The following is a 20,608-nucleotide window of genomic DNA, read 5'->3' as shown; positions in this document are numbered from 1 at the left end:
AAGATGAAGTAGTTAGTGCTTGCAACCAACCAAATTTGTAGTGGTTGGAGCAGAAGAGTTAGAAGGAAGAGCAGCTCTAGCAGGCAAATAAGTCATGTTAATTCATAATCTTATCATCCTCTTCCTTAAGAAGCAAAACATTGCCAACACAACGAGGTTACCTAGCTCCGCGAGGTTAGAGAGATGGATAGTGACGCAATTGATTGTTTGAGTAAATAATGAAATAACGTGACGCTGTTCTCGCTTTCAAAGAAAACATTTTCATCCAATGATATGATCATGACGGAAGCCATTTGGGGTCCTTAGTATCCGACGTCAAGCATGCGAATCCTTGCAACGCAAATCTTGGCCCGCTGGGCACGTGGGCAGTGCCGCAAGGTGTGCGCTAGTTAATCTTCCTAATGTCTGCGTTTTTCACTTACTTTCACAGACATTAAGCTAAACGTTGTCATACTTTGAGTTAGGTCCCTGTCGTGGCAGTGCGTCAGGCATTGATACTGAGCGGTCTGGGACTGTCAATGCTGGCGTTCTCTCAGGATGAACTCACGAAAGAGTGCTCTGCGCATATGGAAGGCCAGTGTGACGCACGCTACACACCCTCCGAGGTGGAAGGGGCGTTCTCTGTACCACTCGAGCGCGAGGAATTCGTATCGATCAAAAAGTCACGCGCTACACGGCTTAGCAGTGCGTCCTATAAAGCAAACTTTCCTATTGAAGACAAGTACGCAGTGGAGACAACGGAATCAGGCGATGTGTTTGTGGCCGTGCTGGATGGCCACGGTGAGTGCAACAATGTACTAGAAAACGCTCACTTTCAAGAGCTTACTTTACATATTTCAGGGGGTTGGCAGGTGTCGGAGTATGCGCGCAAGACGCTAATTGGCAACGTGCAGAATGAGCTGGCGTACTTGTATAAGTCAGGGACGCACGAGCCGGTACAAGACGACGAGGACACGGAGTCTAATGACCGCGTAGCCGCTGCGATTCAACGGGCATTCGGGCGCACAGATCGTGATCTCATGTCCGAGGTGGCGTCAGCGTTTAAATTGGGGTTTGGAGCGGTTGCGCGCTGCGGATCGTGCGTATGTCTGGTGTTCGTGCACGGAGGCACAGTGCACGTTGCCAATGCTGGTGATATTCGTGCTGTGTTGGGCAAACTAGACAAGGAATCCCAAGTATTAGTGGCAGAGCCACTTAGCAGCGATCAAAACGCTATGGTCAAGTTTGAGCAAGACAAACTCGTGAAAGAGCATCCAGGCGAAGCAAATGTGTTCACGTGCCGCCACCCGGACTCGTGCTACGTCAAGGGCGCGTTGCAGCCCACACGCGCTTTGGGTGACTTTGCGCTAAAACACCCCGAGTTTAATGGCCCTCCTTACAAAGATGGCGATCGCTCGGCTGGCCGCCACTTTTCAGCGCCTTACACACCGCCTTATATCACGGCAATGCCAGAAGTCAAGTCGCATACGCTTGAAGAGGGAGATAAGTTTATTATCATTGGATCCGATGGTTTGTGGGATTACCTCAGCAATGAAGAAGCTATCGAAGTAGTCAGTGAAGCAATTTCGCGCGGCAATCATGACCTTGCAGGCCGTGCGTTAGTTGAGCGCGTGCTTCAGAAAGCAGCGAAACGATACGGAATGACGTATCAGGACCTCTTGAGTCTGCCTCCCGGAAGCAGCCGCCGTCGCCGCCACGATGATACGACGGTGGTTGTTCTCTTTTTCGAGTAGAGATACGGAACTTTTTTTAATAAATCCTGCATAGCTTTAATCATTCAAGCTTATTATTATTGCAACCAATTAACTACACAGGATGCGACTGGAAGCTTTTGGCGTAAGCAATTTGTACCCAATAACAAAAAGAACATATCTTTAATTTAATTTCAGAAAGCTACGTGATGCTTACGAACGTTCGAGTAGGACTTGAAGTTGGCAGTGCCGACAAATGATTTGAATAAGGACGATGATTGTTTAAAAAGCGGGTACAAAACTGGATACACCAGCTGCCGGAAATACTTTCGTATTTACACACGTTGGACATAGCTTTTTCATAGGGGCGGGCCGAGTGCTTATTTTAGTTAACGACTGCATAATAAGACGCATACAGAAACTTATGAGCGAGCATGTCAGGGCAACGCAGTCAGCTGCGAGAGGGCCTATAATTATACATCACCGCGGCACTAGATTACTTTAAAGCTCAGTGCAATGCGTCTTACATCTTCTTTTCTAGCTGCAAATATCAATAAAGACGGGGTCGCCAGCATCTTCGATCGTCGTCTTGATAGCCTGGTACGTCATCGTGATACATCCAAGAACCACAGCCGAAGCGAAACAGAGGACAATAATGGACTGGCGACCTGTCCGGCGAACGAAGCCCAGGATCACAATCTGCGATAAGGATGTAACTACAAATGCCACACCACAGAGGAGTAATGCCCAGTCCCATGTAATCATCTTGAATACAGCAAATTCTACTGTCGCGGCAGCTGACGAATATAGAATCATCAGCGCCGTCGTTGAAGACGCGACCTCTGGCACGGACCCTAGCTCTAATAAAATGGGGCTTGCAACAATAGCTCCCCCAACACCAAATAGCCCTGCAACGATGCCAGCTGCGGCACAACCCAATGGGAAGAATATCACCATCTTCTTTGTCCATTGAATGTCACCGTCCAAGTACGGATACTTGACCGCCTTCTTTAAAAGATACACTTTGTGCAAGTAACGAGACGATAAAATGACAAACATAGCAATCCACGGGATCTGCGCGAGCACGAGCCCCCAGTAAGCGACACCACCACAGTTAACCATTGTTTCTGCGATACTGGCAGCTACGACACCAAGGTAACAGATCAGGATCACACTATGAGAACCCCAGGCAAAGGATTTTTCTCGTTTCAGAATTTCAACTAGTCGCCACGATAACTCGATTTCGTCACCTGCCGTAGAATTACCAACAAAAGCGTCGCTATTTGTCACGGATAAGCTCAATCGCTTCTCGGCATCAACGGCTCGTGGGGTGGTGATTTGAACGTACGCGCCAGGACTGACTGGAATGCTGACGAGTGCTTCGCTTGCCGTTTTCTGTACTGCTTCTTTCGATGCAACTTCTTTCTTGTGCAAATGTATACCTTTTTTCATCGTACGTGACGCACCAGTCGCAAGCACAACTACAAATAGCAGCGACAAAACGTATTCTGGAACAAGTTTGTTAATCAAAGCGCCCAAGACCGTGCCACCAATTACAACAGGAATCATTCCTAGCGCTATTTCCGAATCAATTAATGGTCGGTCTGCAAATGGATGGCGTTTACGAAGATTAAACCACGCGTTTGCCGCCGCACCACCACGAATCGCGACGTTCGAAATGGGTGTCGCGCGCTTCAAATCAAAGCCAATGATCAGCACCAAGGCAGGGACAATAAAGACGCCACCTCCCATACCACCAGCAGATGACACAGTCAGACCAGCGAAAACAAGCGCGATAGCAATGACATCGTACGTGTCAATATTGGACAAACTCGGCTCGTTGTGTACGCTATTCGAATTGTCTGCTGCAAGTGCAGTAGGAGGTATCAATGCACTAAGAGCGATGGACACAAGGAGGGCGAAAGTAACACGAAGAAGTAACGGATGTATCGCCATTAATGTTGTTGGGATCGTGACCTTGTACGATGGATTGTCAATCTGAATTATGACCGACTATCGAACCGAAAAGCTCGCACTCTGATACCTTGTCGAAAGGAAGGAGCAATTTATCCTGGAATTCTGTGAAATTTCGCTTGAACATACTGAGATTCCATTTTTCCATCGTCCTAAAAAGAAATGAAAGAAAAGGAGCTTCGTGACACAAATTCAAAGACGCTTGTATACATCGCACATCGTCATTGGAACAGTGGAATGGCTATTGTACTTTACGCAATTAATTTGTAAGCAAACATGACAATAGGACGTAGAATCTTTTTAAGCCTTTGTGGGACATGTTTGAGCTTTTTTATACCGGTGAGCTATCGGGCATAAACATCTCGTTGCTCTACAAGAACGGCGATTGACACGAATCCACCTCTGACAAAAGCAGCACGAAGCCCTTTTACTTGCCTACACAACCTTGAAAATACGTCATGATTTGACTTTAGAAAAAGAAAAAAAGCTTGTTTGCTTAATAAAACCCAAGCAAAAGCGCAGCCTCTATATTTATCATAGCGTACCGCCGAGATTAATTAGTTGATTTTCAAGTTTACTTAAAATGGCTATTTCGTCATATAAATGCGTGGTGACAGGCAATGGCATCTTCATGTTGCGGGGATCCATGATTATCAAATCCAAAGCGGAGAATAAGGGATAGCAATTTAGTTGAATCGACTTCAAGTTGTTTAAATATTTTCCGGTGTTCCACTTTTACCATGGTAAAATAAAGATTATTGGCGACAACTACCTTGACTGTGTTCTGTTTGATGCGCGAATATCGCAGAAACGACTTTTCGAAAAAAAGGAGAAAATATCCTAAGATGGATTGATTGAAATCAGCGCTTGTAGAGGTTCTTCCGAGATTCCGTTATTCCGTCGTCCTAAAGAAATTAAGAGAGCTAGGTGACACAATTTTACCGCACCTTTCTTGATGGTGCATATTTGCCTGCAACAGGTGAACCCTGTGGCATCATTGTTTTAAAAGTTCAGGTTGGTGGCTTTGCTGCTGTAAAAACTGCTCTGCGGTCGAAATCAATTGACGCTCCATCAGCACAACCTTTCTTTATCGCACAGTATGACAGCAAAAGCCGGGTGTAATTCGGCGAAGTGAGAGGAAGCTTAAGTTTGAGAAACGAATTAAAGTAACATATTTCTTCGTCTAAAGTCGCAGAATTAATTTGATAATTAAGCGTTTTTTCTACCACGAACCGATTTCAGTACTTTTTTAATAGCAACATGGGCCCCAATTGCAGCCTTTCCTGGATCTACATCACCTTGTCTGGTCTTAGAGGACGCTGCTTCTACATCGCTGTCCACATTTTCGTCTTCCGAAAATGCGTAGCCATGATAAGATCCTCCTCCACCAACTCCCGATTTAAAGGAGCGATTTCCGACGACTGAGTTAGCAGAATTTGTGGCAGCAAGGTAGCCAGAAGGGACCTGTGAGGATACTGCGATGTCTGTATTGAAGCCATCGAGAAAAGATCCACGAACACGAATGTTTCGTCTCATTTCACGGCTTTGAAATTCCACCGCTTGCTTCGATGAAGTGACTTCCCCGCCATTAAATGAACTAGCGTAAGGAGATGCAATTAATCGCTCGCCAAGCGGGCTGGAGCGCAAAAGAGCTTCCTCGGGATTTTCAACGCGGGATAAGCTTTTATTTGCACTCGGACAGTCGATAATATCGGGATTATCGAACCAAAATTTATCTGCTACCGATTGCCGACGCTCCTGTTGTAAGCGAGATGGCGTGATAGGTAAACCCAGAAGCTCACGTTCTTGGAGAATGTGATACAATTTAGGCAGCGCTAGTCGACGCACAATTTTCCACAACCCATCACGCAATAGACTCAGCGCCAGCACAAGGAGACACGCAAGCCAGAACGTCGGGAGCTTCTGTAGATATTCCATTTCACCAGTAGCTTGTAAGAATCCCGCGTTTGGGAGCGAAATGAGAGTTCCAACAGCAAACCACAATAATATTGATATTGTCACTGTGAGCACAAATGGCCACGTCAGCAAAAACGTTTCGATACAAAGCTTGAGATTCACGACCAACACAAGATTCGTAAAGACAACAAATCCTAAAGTGACAAGTCCACCGCTCTTACCCGCCTTGGTCGCAATAACTGGAGAATCACGAATGCAAAATCCAAAGCCTTCAAAGGCCCAAGCAGAAATAAAGAAAATGACAATTGAGTGCCAGATGCCGTTAAAGATCCAAGGCCAAAATACGCGTCGCGCAAGCAATGCATTTGTCTGGCCAAGAGCGTACAGGCGTGGAAACTTTGTAGCACTCGCAGATGATACGTCTTGATCCAGTACAGCAAAGAGTATTAGCGGCATACTCGTGTAAAGCACATTAAAGCTTTGGGCGGCTACATCCAAAAGTAGCGGTTGTCCAGAAAAACCACTAAAGCATCCAAACCAAAATGTAGTGAGCACGTACGTCACATTCTTGTAAAGCATATAACTCATAAGCTTAGCCACGCGACGGTAAGCCCAACGGCCGTGCACGAAAAGCAATCGTTGCAGATAGCGAAATTGGGCAAGCGCATAGTCGGAGGCATTCACCGCCTGGGCTCCTTCCTGACCAGAGATGCCCACACCAATATGAGCGGTCTGAATCATCGCTACGTCATTCGCTCCATCGCCGATTGCCAACGTAATGCTATCGGGCTCAAACTCGCGAATAAATTCAACGATATCAGCCTTTTGCTTTGGTGACACGCGACAGCAAATGACCGCCGATCCGCAACGCCGCGTGACTTCGTAAAACAGTTTTCGCAATTGAGGGCGAAAAGCGTACTCAAGGGCCTGCCCGTCAATTACGAGAGCCAACTTCTGCAATGCAAGGTGGCGGCTGCCTTCATTACTCTTGCGATTTTTATCAAGGGTCCCATAAACATGTGTTGGAATAGTTTCATCATCTGCCTCAATTCCGACGACATCTAGTGATTCTTCGTCAGATGTAACCTTATTCCCCATTTCTGCATCAGTTGCAACTGAAGAATATAGCGGACTTTGCCGGAAAGGTGAAGATGTTCTGGACGAGCGATTAGAATAGTGGCGTCTTCGTTTTCGCTTTGATTTTGTCGGCTTTGCAAAAAAATTGCCAATTCTTTCCTTAACGCTTTCCAATAGACTGCCGGTTTGTATGGACATTCGAGGCCTTTTACTACGCGCATGTCGCACCCTGCTTTCTTTATTGACTTTGGAATTTGTAGAAGTCAAAGGAGGCGAAAGTGGCAATTGATAGAATGACTTGATTCCTTCATCACTATGCTTAGATAGTTTCTTCAAGGCGTTAGCTGTCGACGCGTAATCATCCCCAGCAATTTGCTGCACATTCATATTGTGAGATAGCAGCGCACTTGCATATCCAATGTTAATTGCAGTTTCCATCTTATCGCCAGTAAGAGTCCACAGCTTAATATTAGTCTCTTGCAACAAACGCAGCGTTTCAGGCACACCAGCCTGCAGTTTGTCTTGAACTGCAGTGACTCCAAGTAGTATGAGATTCGACTCAATTTCGTTCATCAATGGGTCAATAGCATTCGCATAGCCCTGACGCCGCTTTACTAATTCCTCCATAGAAGCATGCGCCTGCGTATAACGAGTATTCCACGCCTCGTACTCACACCGACTAATCGTTTTATAAGCAAGACAAAGAGTCCGCATGCCAGCTTTTGCATACAGCGTGAGTTGATCCAGAGCTTGTTCGCACGACATTCCAGTTGGCATTGTTGCTTGATTTATAGCAAGACGCTTAAAAATGACATTGTCAGCGCCTTTGCAGAGCAAATCAATGGTTCCATCCGGAGTCTCGACGATCACAGTCATACGCTTCCGGTCGCTATCAAACTCAAGCACGTTCAGCAAATTATAAGTACGAGGTACCGTCTGGCCTGGCTCTAAGAGCATCATAGCTGTAGGTGTCCTGTGTACAAATCGGACATTGCAATACGCTGCTGCAGACACTAACGCCTGTTCGTCGGGAGATGATGCCGAATATTCTGGGAATGACGTACTGCACATTTCTGCGAGCGATTTCGTGGGAATTAGCGTATGGCACAGCGCCAAGTGTCGTAAAAAGCGACAAAGCGTTTCGGACTGCTCTCCTCCAAGAAGAATATCGGCAAAGAGCTCTGTCGGATCAAAGTCGACATACTGTGGTCTACCGCTTTGATTGAAAACATTGCCGCTAGAATTTTCAGCCTCCATTTCGTTTTCTTGTATGCGGCCACCGTAATGCTTTCCATTGACCATAAAGTATCGAAAAAGCATAAGATTCATCGTCAACGTGCCAGTTTTATCCGTAAATATATGATGCACACGGCCAAGATCTTCATTTAAAGCTGAAGATCGAACCATGGCCGGTGTGTCGGATTGCTCGTCGTACATCTCCAAATCTTGCTGAATGAAGTAGGCTTGCCAATACTTTACAAACTCTAGCGACACGTTCAGGGAAATCGGAATAAAATTTTGCATGATAATGAAGTAGCGCAAGTGCAATTTGACAAGATCAGTAAGTATTTGCAGAGCAGGCGCACCAGCCAAAGTACGTTGCTCTCGTTCAGTAGCACTGAAAAGATACCAAAACAATGCCCATGCGTCACGCATCCAGTACACACCAAGCAGCGCACCAAGAAAACAAACGAGCTGTTGTAGGAATACAATACCAATAATCAGTCGATTAAGTCGCCGCTCGACTGACGAAGTCTTCACAACAGGCTCTGTATTGCTACAGAATACTTTGGTCTCGTGACCTGTAAAAACGACCATACCGGTAATCGAGTATGTATTGCGGAGCACGCAATTACGCAGTAACATTTGCTTCGCTGTTACTGGTACATGCACACGCACGTGGTTCTCTTCAGTCTTGTCATTTTGATAATGATCAGACGGAGACTGCATTAATGTCGTCAATTGCAATGAGTGACTAGTAGAGTTCAAATCTTCTGCAGCTACACCGAGTCTTTGCGCTTCTGCAGAGCTCAAAATCGCTGAAAACGTGCCTTCAAACGTAGTAGTGCGATTGTTCGGTTGCTCGCACAACATTGTACCCCGCAGCTTATTATGTCCGTCGCCATCAATTGTACTGTTTGATCCACGACAGAAAGCTGCTACGATTGGAATAACTGTGCGAATTTTTAAATTCGTTTCGCCATCCAGCGACTTGGTCTCAATGTACGCGATATTAGAGCTAACAATACGTTGCTCTTGCGATTCATGAGATGATAAACTGGCTTCGTCACTTTGTGATTGCTTTAGTGTATCCTCTGCTGCATCACTCGTAACGTTTACATCGCACGCGTGTAGTGAAGCCTCTTTACTATCATTGTGCTCTATAGCATCCGCCGACAGTAGAAATAAGTCTGCTGGAATAGTCTCATCATTCATTACTGTTACAATATCACCCACCCGTAAGTCTTTCCATTTGCGCAGCTCCCAATTGCCCAGGGGGGTTAGCGTCATTACTGGCCGGCCATTGGCTACGCCATCTGCTCGATGACGCTCTCGGTCCTCAAGAGCCTCTTTAATCGCACTGCACACTAGTACAATTGCGAGCGGCAACAAAATTGTCGGAATACCCCTCGTGTTGCTTACGTCTCGGATAGACTGAAGCAACGCAATGAAGAGGAAGTACATGTTCGAAGGTCGCTTTAGCTGTGCAAATAGAACACGCGGACAAAAATTCCAAGCGCTGTATTTCGCGCTTACTACAATGTTGCTCGCAAAAGATGATGGTGACTCAACTTCGTCCTCGTGCAGTCGCCTAGTGCCGCCAAACAGCCACGAATACCGACTCTTAGCCAATCGGCGCTCCTCGTTTTCCTGTTGTCGACGACGACGCTGAGCTGCGCTTGCACGCACAAATAATTCTTTACGGTCAACGTGGATAGCTCGCAGCCGATCGCCTTCATTCGCAGCAGCACGGGCGCGAGGCCCTTCCACCTCGGCCTGCTTATGCATCCAAACGAGTTGTGTTATGCTTCAAGCAAACATCCAGATGTAGTTTCAGGTGTTATGTTGCTTGGATGTAACCGGTAAACTTCCGATGATAGACCGAGCCTGACCAGTAATTGATTGATATTCTCGCCATTGGATCTGCTGAAAGAGAGAAAGGTATGAGTGACGCGCCCAGTGATTCACCAGCATCTTCTGGGGGGCTTGGTACCTCGCTGATGTGGGAGAAAGTGTCGCTGTCACCGCTTGAAATTTTATCCGTGCAGCTAGAGCACGATTTGCAGCTCGCTGAAGAGGCGGCTACATCGGCTGCTCATGTTAAGCAGAATAAATATGGCGTAGACATGGACAGTAACACTAACAAGGCTACAGGGCGCATGTTTATTGAAGTCGTGGCCGTTAATAACCTGGCTTTGGATAAGAATGCCACGGTGCAGGCAGTCAGTGGCAATGCACAGCCTAATTTGTACGTTTCCACAGTCGTATCTCCACTGTCGGCGTTTGAAAAGACTACCAAAAAGCACCTGCGCACTAGCGTCGTGCAAGCTGTCGATAACGCGAAAGCAGATTGGGAGGAGAATTTAGTGCATGTTGGGGCTAAGACAAAGAAGTTTGTTGTGAAGGTATCATTAAGCTGCAAGGCTGAAGTCATTGCTGATGTCGTCCTGGGAGAGCTCGAGCTCCGTAGCACCGACTATGAAGACCAGATGCCGCACGAACAGTGGCTTAACTTGAAGGCACCAGCGTTAGCAGCGACGAGTGGTATTATTGGCAAGATACAGCTACGCGTGAGATTCGAGTTCTCGGCGCGTGAGCGCTACGAGAATCAAGTCGCTCTATTGCGACAGAAGAAGTATGAGAATGATAACAATATTGAGCGGTATAAGAAAACTGCACGTCTTGTCAAAGCTTCCGTGCAACATCCTGCAGCGTTTGGCAACGAAACAGCGCAAGCTGCTCTTTACGTACCAGGCAACAAATTCCACATGGATGCACACCATCCTGCTGCCATAAGCATCGCACCGCTTGCAGATAAGACCCGCATTGTGACTCCATTTGGTCGAGGCGTTGTGGTATCTTTTCGACCACTGACGAGAATGTATGTAGTGCTGTTAGATACAAACGCGGCATCAAAGAACCAAACGATTGCGTATTTGCAGCAAGATATTGTAAAGGAAGAATCTGATGAGCCCGACTTTCGAATGCACATGAAAGTATTGACCCCGTACGGTCTTGGTGTCGTGAAGGAGATTCGCTCTTGTGATGACGTGATTGTCGTCGAGACCGACTTTGCTCACATGTTTATGCAGCGGAAAGACATCAAGTTGCCAGTAAAGGAACTGGCAGATATGTCGACAAAAGATTTATTACAGGAAGCTGCTAAGCTCGCTGACGTCGGGAATGACGATTTCCGCGATAGCAAGCTGCAGAACGCTGTGCATAATTACCTGCGCTCTCTTGGCTTTCTCCAGCGCGTGGATCAGGACGAGGCGACACACAAGGAAAAAGCGACCATCATTCAGACCATGATTCGCTGCCATCTTAACATTGGCGCATGCAAACTGAAGCTTAACATGTTTACAGATGCGGAGGTTGCATGCACGAATGCCCTGGGCATACTCACGGTGCTAGCTGAGAATCGCGACGGCAATGTTGTTACGTGGATGGGACGTTTAGGCATGTCTGAGCAGCTTCTGTTCGAAGATTGGCCATCTAAGGCACGCTTTCGTCGAGCGCAAGCCTGTGTCAAGTTGGAAAAGTACACAGACGCCAAGCAGGATCTGCTACTGGCCGTAAGGCTGAATCCTCGCGATAAATCCTGCCGTACGCTGCTCGACAAGGTGAGCAAGCTCCTTGAAAAGCAAAAGCGGGATGAGATGAAAGCGTGGGGCGGCATTTTTGACAACCTCGAGGCATCGCCGTCGACCATAAAGACTGCAACCAAGACAACGACGACGAAGAGCAGTGGCGGAATTTTTACGCGCAAGGCGAAGAAACAGGGGGAGCGGAGTGATGCAATACCTAGTGCAGGCAAGCACACGGCATGGTACTTAACCATGCCCGCGCTAGTGTCGGCCTCAGTGGTGACGGCGGGCGTGGCGGCAATGGTGCTGCTGACGCTTAAGAAGACTAAGAGCTCATAAGTTGCTCCCCCCTCTTTTCACTTCAACCTCGAGCTCATGCATTTAGTTGCAAGAGCACTTGTAGTCTGCAGCTGCGACTGGGACAGGGCTCAAGTAATGTGTGGCTGCGAGCAATTAATAAGTCGCGTCCTCTCGCTTTAGCATTTGGCACACAGAGCATTGATTTTGTTCGAACTAACATCAATGTTGTTATTTACAGTAAAGTGTCTAAAGCGAGGAGAGATGCAGCAAGTTGATTATTGCCGACACCTACCATAATTGTTGCAACTTAAATACTTAGGCTGCAATTTAGTCTTAACTAACGAAATTTTCCGACAAGCCAGCGCATATCAACGATTTTCAAAGGTCTGGCAGCAGCATTCCACTTTCTGACCGCCGCGTTGTGAGCCCGACATTTGCCTGTCAACAAGATATGTCGTTTGCCGACTTGCCAGAATGTTGGTCATTGTACTTTCTGTGCTCGCGTGTCGACGATCCCAGGCTGTCCCACGTCGCTTCAACTTTGCCGTTAACATAACGCAAGCCTTCCACCCTTTCTTCCGACCTCGAGGAAACCCCAGTGAAGTAACGTCTGCACCAATCAGGTCACATCACGTCTCGAAAACATGCGTGCTTGGGATTTTCTATGAAAATCAACATCTTTGTTAACTGCCTTCTTCTGAATGCATGACGACACGATCTGAAATTTCGGATGCGGAATCGCCCACGGCATACCGGGTGCCATCATAGCCTCGAGTTCCCTCGTTGCCCCACAGTTACACGAGGTCCTATTACACACTCGCCATCTCAGACGTCCGCTAAAATTTGCTAGTGTGATTAATGCCTTCATCGCCCACGTGCAACACTGCTGGGAAGACTGGTTACCATTTTGCTTACCCCACCCTCAACTTCGTTGAGGTTTCCGTCTTTTTGCATACTCAACATTAACGGGGTCCTCTCGCTTTAAGTAAACGATGCAACCTGTCACAAAGCCCGTTTCGTGAAAAATAACTCCTGGCCCAACGCCGCATCCGCAACTATTCATTAATCAATTTGCCGCGTCCTGCACAAGTGGACGACAGGTCTCACTACAACTTTCCCATTTATGGGTCACACTAACTCAATGAGCCCCGCCAAGGGTGACAGCAATCGTGTTACATCCTCGTTCTCGCCGCCGCATGCCAGTGGCAATTCCGATAGAAAGCCCATTCATCACGACAATCCTGTTGAACCTGTGCGTGTGAAGCTGCAGGACCCAACTGGATTCCCCTTAGATTCGGTTTGGTCCTCAGAAGGTCTCAAATCGCGCTCTTCGCTGCTCTTTTCTGCCTCGCAAGCGCTGAGTGAGCGACCGGCAAGTTTCGTGCTGCGTGCACCACGATTGCACTCCAAGGTGAACCCGCGCTCTGTTCAAAGCTCTGAAACAATGCCACGAAGTGAGCCAGATGAAGGAGAGGCAGTGGTGGACAATCAAAAGGAAGAAAACGAACACCGTGACACCGCGTCTGAAAAAGCTCGAAAATTGTCGGCATCGTGGGTTACTTCAATGCAGAACAAATGTAATAAGGTAATTTCATTTTCTTGTTAACCCAAAATTAATGGCGCGCGAATACCTCTGACTCAATATCTTTTTCTAGGAGAATCAATCAGCTAGTAACCACGAAGATGAATTACATAGACTGCCGCTTGATACGGTACATTTTAGTGAACCAGTTCGTGTCGTATGACAGCTAATTTTTGTGCTTTATTCAGCTTCAAAGTCGGGAATGTGACCATCAATCTAATGTTATTAAATCTCACCCGGTAAATATCTGGAAAAATGCTGAAAACGGACTAGATGATGATTATGTTTCGAACAAGAGCCCCATCGCATCTCCTACCGAGAATTGTTTTTCACTTTCAAGTGAGTTCGTTGTCAAGCCAATACGTGAAGGGTTAGATAGCGATGACCGCAAGGCTGCAGAGACTCGTATCACTCCTGGAATGTCTTTGATCGACCGTATTCAAGAGGACTTTCCGCGTACACCTTCACCCGAGTATGCAGAAGAGTTGCTGACAGGCAGAACCGGTTTTGACGGAAGAGATCAGCAGTCGCAGTCAACTTTCGACATAGATGAAGGTATTGAAAAGCTAGGAATTGGCAATTACTACTCAGCTCCGTCTTACGATTCCGTCGGTCGTTTCGGAGGACAAGGCGCTATGTCTCCAACAAATCAACATGCATTTGGACTTCGACATGCGGAATTGGGTGGCCATGGTCACCTTATTGGCAGAAGTATGAGCGCGCGTTTTGGTGTGCCTTATTCAGGAGCTATGCCTCACACTTATTCATCACCTTATTCCTGCGGAGCTCAAGGTATTCCTATTATGATGGCTGGGCAATTGCGATGGGCTTTTAGCGAGAACGCATATTCGTTTGCATCCTCTCCTCACGGCCGTGCGCCTTCAGATTTTCCGGATTTGAATCTTGGGCCTGAATCAACTTTACCAGAGTATTCCATTGATTATGTTGGAGCAAATTGCGGGCTTAAACCACCCGAAAAGATTTTTAAGACCCGCTCAATGTATCACGCGGCTGAACATTCGATGTATGACCGCCATACTCTAGGAGACTACTCTCCTCATCCTCAAATGTTACAGAGACCTAAGAGTGGAGGACTTCGACGACACGCGTCCGAGTATATCCACCCAATTGCCCATTCGTATTCGTCGAACACTCTTCTTGAAGAATTCATCCTAGCACCCAAGTCAGAAAAATGGGGATTGGCCGCCATCAAAGGGCACCTCTTCATATTTGCCAAAGATCAGACAGGTTCGCGATTTATTCAGCAGAAACTGGAAAAGGCAGACGATCGCTTGAAAGCTGACGCGTTCAATGAGATTTTTCCTAACTCACTTCTGCTGATGCAAGATGTGTTCGGCAACTACGTTATTCAGAAATTTCTCGAGTATGGATCTCTTGAACAGCAGCAGTTGTTGGTGGAGCTAATGACAAGAAATGTGCTCAACCTGGCCCTGCAGGTGTACGGATGCCGTGTAATTCAGCGTGCGTTGGAAGTGACTCAACTCGAAGAGCAGCTCGCTCTAATTCGACAATTAAAAGGAAACGTGATGAAGTGCGCTGTTGACCAAAATGGCAATCACGTGCTGCAAAAGTGTATTGAAGCAGCGTCTTGGAAGAAAGCAGCTGCTATTAACGAGTTGATGCCACAACGATGTGTCACGGGAAAAGACATTCAGTTTATTGTCGACAGCTTTGTCGGCCAAGCTGCACTTCTATCTGAACATCCGTATGGATGCCGCGTGATCCAGCGCGTGCTCGAACACTGCACGCCAGTCCAAATTCGCCCGCTGTTAGATGAGATAATCCTCAAGTGCCGTGACCTTGTCAAAGACCAATATGGAAATTATGTTGTGCAACATGTGATTAGCCATGGTGAGCCGGATCAACGCGATATTGTGATGCAAGCAGTGCTTCCTGAGATCGCTCGCTGGAGCCAACACAAGTATGCCAGTAACGTCGTGGAATCCTGTTTGGAGCATGCGAGGAAGGAAGAGATAAGCCAGATCGTCGACTACATATTGCAGTGTGATGAAAGTGGCGCCACTTGTGCACTTCTTCCCATGATGAAACATATGTATGGCAACTACGTGGTGCAGAAATTGTTGGAGCGTGCTGATGAAAAGGATCGACGCCGCATTGTATGTATTATACGACACAATGAGGACTATTTGAAGCGTTTCACGTTTGGCAAGCACGTTTTGAGCCGCCTGGAACGCAAGGAACAGGTAAACTGTTACTATTGAGCGCAGACACGCTCTGAAGATCACCACGTCTTTAAATATCGGCGCATTGAGCAGTTGAAGGAATCGATATAGTAGCCTTCACGATGCTCCTGCGCTCTCCTGCTCGCTTTCATTACTTATATAAATATTTCTTGGCGCGTACTAATTACACGCCAGTTTGAGTTTACTATACAAGTTGCAGCAACAGCATTACGATGGATAATAAAGCTTTAAGCGTAAGATTCACGCAATAAAAAAATATAATACAAAAGTTTATCGATTAAGTCATTAATTGAAGTAGCATTTGCATTCTATGTGGGTCGTACAGTTTCATCTGAAGATGAGCGTGCCACTACCTTAATACTTGGAAGGCCCTTAATAAACATGTTATTTATCAAATTAAGCTCGCCGGTGGCATATAGCCCGCCGGCAAATCTGGCAAGCGTTGCAACGCTTAATTTTTTATTCGTAACACACGAGTTCTTGTTGCTAATTGTATTGGGAATGTTATACGAACAGCAACATCTTTGAGAGATTTACTATCAGTTTAAATGCGGAATGAAATGTAAACGGATATATTGCCTAATTACGAAGTTTCCATGTATTCTTCATATCTCGCGCTGTTACGCAGATAATTATTAGCGTGCCGCGACAAGAAATCATTTTATTGCAAAATTACATTATAATTTGTAAGTCAAAGGCCATCTCAAATGTGACTTTTTCATAAAGCATGTCAAAAGCGGCAGCTATATCATCTGTCTTTTCCTTTTCTTCTTCAACGCATATCCTAAATATTTCTTCAAAAGACACCTATGAAATATCTTTTTAGACACCGTTGCGCTCATATCTACTGCAGAGCTAGCCATGCGTCACGAGCGAGCACTGAAACCTTGCAGTTGTCGCTAAAGAGGCCGTCAACACCCATGTCGAACAAGTCCAAATATTCCAGCGTTGCGTTGCCACCGTAATTCATAGCAAGGCGGTGATTTTCGTCACGCATCGTCCATGTGTGCACCTTAAGACCAACGGCATGAGCCTTCTTTATAAGGCCTGCGTTTACAGAGACAGTATAATCAGCATCAGAGATCAAGCCGTCGCCGTTTGAGTCGACGGTGTTGCCAGCTGCGTCGACTTTAATAGCGACGGCTTTAAGCAAGTATCGCTTCCATACCGATATAATGTCGGCGTATGTGGACACCTCGACTAGACCAGCATGAGAGGTGAGGTCAATCCAGTCCTCTGTACGATTAATCAGCAACCAGTCGTACGGTGCTGTAAATAATACTTCGCCCGTGAGCGGATCATTATCATAGCCGTCGATAAGCTGCACGAGGGTCACGTCGGTGACTTCATTAAGCTCGCGTAAGCTTTCGGTCTCAAAAGACTGAATCAAGACGGGTGCATCGGCATGGTTCCACCCATACTCGGTCAGCAGCTCAAGCATGGTATTTTCAATTGATAATCCAAGCGATTTGTGAAAGGACGAGTGCTTCACTTCCGGATAAATAGCAATGGTACGATTGTACTCGGCAGACTTGCGTTGGGCCAGCTGAATGACCTCTTCAAACGTCGGGATCTCGTACAAACCATTAAAGCTCTGGTCACGTTCAGGTAACGGCTGCACGGCACGAAGCGTCTTGATCTCTGCGAGCGAGAAATCGCAAACAAAATACCTTTTTATCCTAATGCCGTCAAGAACTTTGGTAGTGCGACGATCTGCGAACTCGGGGTGGTCTGCCACGTTCGTGGTGCCATCAATGTAGGGTTCGTGACGGACAATAAGAACACCGTCCTTGGTACTGACGAGGTCTGGCTCAATAACATCCACGCCAAATTCAATGGCGAGCGAATAGCCTGGAATAGTGTGGTCAGGAAGGTATCCCGGTGCGCCACGGTGGCCGGTAATAGTGGGGTGTTTGAGCGAGCTGAGCTTCCATTTTACAGCATTGCTGGAGGTTACTCGAGACGCCGGCTGAGTCCCGAGGATGCTTGCAGCTTCAAAAGTCGTGACGAAGCCATGACCCGAGTTTGCAATTACCGCAGCGACAGTCCAAAAAATCCTAGCATACCAACCGTCAACCATTGCAAGCTAGACTTTCTTCGCTTGCGCAGCACTTTTTTTGAATGTGAGATGGATGGTCGCAGCATTGCAAGCATCATCATCAAGCTACTGGTTCAAGAAAACTGTCACTCTGCTTATAAGAACGTGAGCTTATATCCAGTTTTCGCGCAAAAATTGCTTACATTTTTGTCCGTGACGCCGCTTAGCTAGAAATATCTTCCTCCTTTTCAAATATTTTATTATATTAAACATTAAAAAGTAATGTTGAGAAATATCTCTGCAAGCGTCAAATTCATAACATTATATGATCGTACCCTTTTTATTTACGAGTGGTCCCAAAGTCCGAACTTTTCGGCTCGTCAATTGGCAATAAGTTCGAGCTGACAACCCTCCATCTGAACGTTTAGGCTCGTCAATTGGCAATAAGTTCGAGCTGACAACCCTCCATCTTACATTGTCGTGATCCTAATGGCCGTTATGGCTGTCCATCCCTTACTTCGTCGTGGCGCTTTCGCCCTCCTTGTGTCCATCGCTCTTGGTGCACTAATACATCCTACCGCAATTGCAGCAGACAACTCGAACAGCGCGAACGACGAGCCGAGTTTGTCCAACGTTGACACCTACGATGTCATTGCCATCGTCTTCATCGTCATTGGACTAGCTGTGTCATCCGCTGGTGGTATGGGAGGTGGCGTCTTTATTGTCCCTGCCTTGGTGTTGATCATTGGCTTTGATATGAAGCGCGCGACACCAATTTCGAACGTCGCGATTCTTGGTGGTGCGGCGGCAAACGCGTGGTTTAATCTTCGTAAACGCCATCCATTTGCAGACCGACCATTAATTGATCCGGAAATAGCGCTAGGAATGATTCCTGTTGTAATTGGTGGCACGGTCTTGGGCGCTTTGATTAACAAACTTGTTCCAGGCTACGTTTTGTCGCTGCTATTTGTGATTGTGCTTGCGGCTGGTGCTTCACGTACAATGAAAAAGGGTATACGTTTGCACAAGAAAGAAGTCGCAGAAAAAGAAGCAGTAAAGAAAGCTGCAAGCGAAGCATTGGCTAGCATTCCAGTCAGTCCTGGTGCGTACGTTCAAATCACCACACCAAGGGCCGTTGATGCCGAGAAGCGATTGAGCTTATCCATGACAAGCAGCGAAGTTGCTCTTGAAAAGTCTATGACAGGCGACGAAGTCGACTTATCGTGGCCACTAGTTGAGATGTTGGAGCGAGAAAAACATTTTGCCTGGGGCACACACAGTGTAATTATGATCTGTTACCTTGGAGTCGTAGCTGCCAGTATCGGGGACGCACTGGTGAGCTGTGGTAGTCTTGCTTACTGGGTAATCTTGCTCGCGCAGATCCCGTGGATTGCTATGTTTGTCATTTTGTCGTCTCGCTATTTGCATAAAATTTACCTTTGCAAGAAAGCGGTGAATTATCAGTACTTGGATGGCGACATTCAATGGACAAAGAAGATGGTAATATTCTTCCCATTAGGTTGTGCTGCGGCTGGTATTGTTGCAGGGCTATTTGGAGTTGGCGGAGGTATTGTAGCAGGTCCCATTATGATAGAGCTAGGCATTGTGCCAGAAGTCTCTTCCTCTACGACGGCGCTGATGATTCTGTATTCGTCAGCTGCCGCGACAGCACAGTTTGCTGTATTCAAGATGATTACATGGGACTGGGCATTGCTCCTGTGTGGCGTGGCATTTGCAGTTACGTCCTTATCGCAAATTGTGATCCTGGGCTTCGTTCGGCGGACAGGTCGCCAGTCTATTATTGTCCTATGTCTTGCTTCGGCTGTGATGCTTGGATGCGTCACGATGACGTACCAGGCTATTAAGACGACAATCGAAGATGCCGGCGACCCCGTCACTATAGATATTTGCAGCTAGAAGGTTAAGTAGGTACTTGTTACCTATTGTGGGAATGTTACAACACGAACATTTAGGTCGTTGAAGTAAATTTGACATTTTATTTATCAGTAAAATATGTGAACGAAAAAAATGGATTTATTGTATCCGACGCCATGGCAATCCGCAAATGTTACAGAGTGATGATACCAGCGACCAGCTGTATACACGGTCTTGAATTGCTTCTTTAAAAAGACTAATAGAAGTAAAAAATAATGTTTTTGGAATGTTGCCGGAATATGTTTGGAACGAGGCTTCGCGACAACCGAACCAGATTCGGTACATCTTCCATTTCTATTCTAGCTTGTCGATAGAATAGAAATGGAAGATGTGCCGAATATTATGCGTTTCTGAAATTGTGAATGAGGCTTTTACAGCAGCCTACGCGATCTCCCTTCAGATGGTGTAGGATACTTTCATGCAATCCAACACGGGGTCAGATTTGTTCTCGAAATTTACATCACGCCAAGGTGTACCCTTACACACGTTTGCAACGGACATATATAATGGCCGGCTGGCAGGAATTGCAAGATTACGATTTCATGAAACGTCCCCGGCTGGCAGGAACTGCAAGATTACGATTTCATGAAATGTCCCCCTTGTAATGAGGTTCACCTCAGTCGTTTAATCGTTATTGTGGTACAATTCACATTATGGGTAAATACCCTTATTCTATAAGAAATAGGTAATATTATGTAAATTCCATTTATTATGGGTAATACGCGCCACCAAGGGTAATCTTTAAGCATAAAGTTCAGCTCTCTTTTTGATCTGAATTGTAACGCGGAGTATCGTTACATTAAATTAACACTTAAAGGTTGTTAATAAATATATAATCGAAAAGGTAGATAACGTTTTGGGAATATTGCTATTTTAGTAATATTCGGAAAACTTATATTGGTAGATATACGCCATCATATCTACTTGCTCCGCGGTCAAGTCAGCACTGGACGCGTGCAAAGATAGAGACAGATAAGACTTTGTTACATGTTTTGAATTTATACAGAATTAAGTTCTCGTCATCGAGACACCAGAGACAGACGTCGGGTACTGCGATACGT

General features: G+C 46.4%; 7 protein-coding genes across 7 annotated transcripts; 4 read left to right on the top strand and 3 right to left on the bottom strand.

Moving 5' to 3' along the window:
- Positions 1-321: 321 nt before the first annotated feature.
- CCR75_007197 (uncharacterized protein) lies at positions 322-1,733 on the top strand (the record flags this gene model as incomplete). Its single annotated transcript, XM_067965260.1, has 2 exons — positions 322-378; positions 465-1,733. The coding sequence occupies 2 exons, from the start codon at positions 322-324 to the stop codon at positions 1,731-1,733; spliced, it is 1,326 nt and encodes a 441-aa protein (XP_067815297.1).
- Positions 1,734-2,228: 495 nt separating this feature from the next.
- On the bottom strand, positions 2,229-4,313 carry CCR75_007198 (uncharacterized protein; the record flags this gene model as incomplete). Its single annotated transcript, XM_067965261.1, has 3 exons — positions 2,229-3,689; positions 3,795-3,817; positions 4,211-4,313. 3 exons carry the CDS (start codon positions 4,311-4,313, stop codon positions 2,229-2,231), a joined length of 1,587 nt encoding a protein of 528 aa, XP_067815298.1.
- Positions 4,314-4,874: 561 nt separating this feature from the next.
- Positions 4,875-9,668, bottom strand: CCR75_007199 (uncharacterized protein; the record flags this gene model as incomplete). The annotated part of the gene is made up of 1 exon (XM_067965262.1): positions 4,875-9,668. One exon carries the CDS (start codon positions 9,666-9,668, stop codon positions 4,875-4,877), a length of 4,794 nt encoding a protein of 1,597 aa, XP_067815299.1.
- A 155-nt stretch (positions 9,669-9,823) lies between these two features.
- On the top strand, positions 9,824-11,806 carry CCR75_007200 (uncharacterized protein; the record flags this gene model as incomplete). The annotated part of the gene is made up of 1 exon (XM_067965263.1): positions 9,824-11,806. One exon carries the CDS (start codon positions 9,824-9,826, stop codon positions 11,804-11,806), a length of 1,983 nt encoding a protein of 660 aa, XP_067815237.1.
- A 1,084-nt stretch (positions 11,807-12,890) lies between these two features.
- On the top strand, positions 12,891-15,854 carry CCR75_007201 (uncharacterized protein; the record flags this gene model as incomplete). Its single annotated transcript, XM_067965264.1, has 3 exons — positions 12,891-13,352; positions 13,423-13,479; positions 13,538-15,854. 3 exons carry the CDS (start codon positions 12,891-12,893, stop codon positions 15,590-15,592), a joined length of 2,574 nt encoding a protein of 857 aa, XP_067815347.1. The 3' UTR covers positions 15,593-15,854.
- A 564-nt stretch (positions 15,855-16,418) lies between these two features.
- On the bottom strand, positions 16,419-17,654 carry CCR75_007202 (uncharacterized protein; the record flags this gene model as incomplete). The annotated part of the gene is made up of 1 exon (XM_067965265.1): positions 16,419-17,654. The coding sequence occupies one exon, from the start codon at positions 17,652-17,654 to the stop codon at positions 16,419-16,421; it is 1,236 nt and encodes a 411-aa protein (XP_067815365.1).
- Positions 17,655-18,101: 447 nt separating this feature from the next.
- CCR75_007203 (uncharacterized protein) lies at positions 18,102-19,529 on the top strand (the record flags this gene model as incomplete). The annotated part of the gene is made up of 1 exon (XM_067965266.1): positions 18,102-19,529. The coding sequence occupies one exon, from the start codon at positions 18,102-18,104 to the stop codon at positions 19,527-19,529; it is 1,428 nt and encodes a 475-aa protein (XP_067814957.1).
- Positions 19,530-20,608: the final 1,079 nt, after the last annotated feature.

This window comes from Bremia lactucae, linkage group LG3 (assembly GCF_004359215.1).
Source record: "Bremia lactucae strain SF5 linkage group LG3, whole genome shotgun sequence".
Classification (NCBI taxonomy): domain Eukaryota; phylum Oomycota; class Peronosporomycetes; order Peronosporales; family Peronosporaceae; genus Bremia; species Bremia lactucae.
This window is presented reverse-complemented; position numbering and strand designations above follow the sequence as displayed.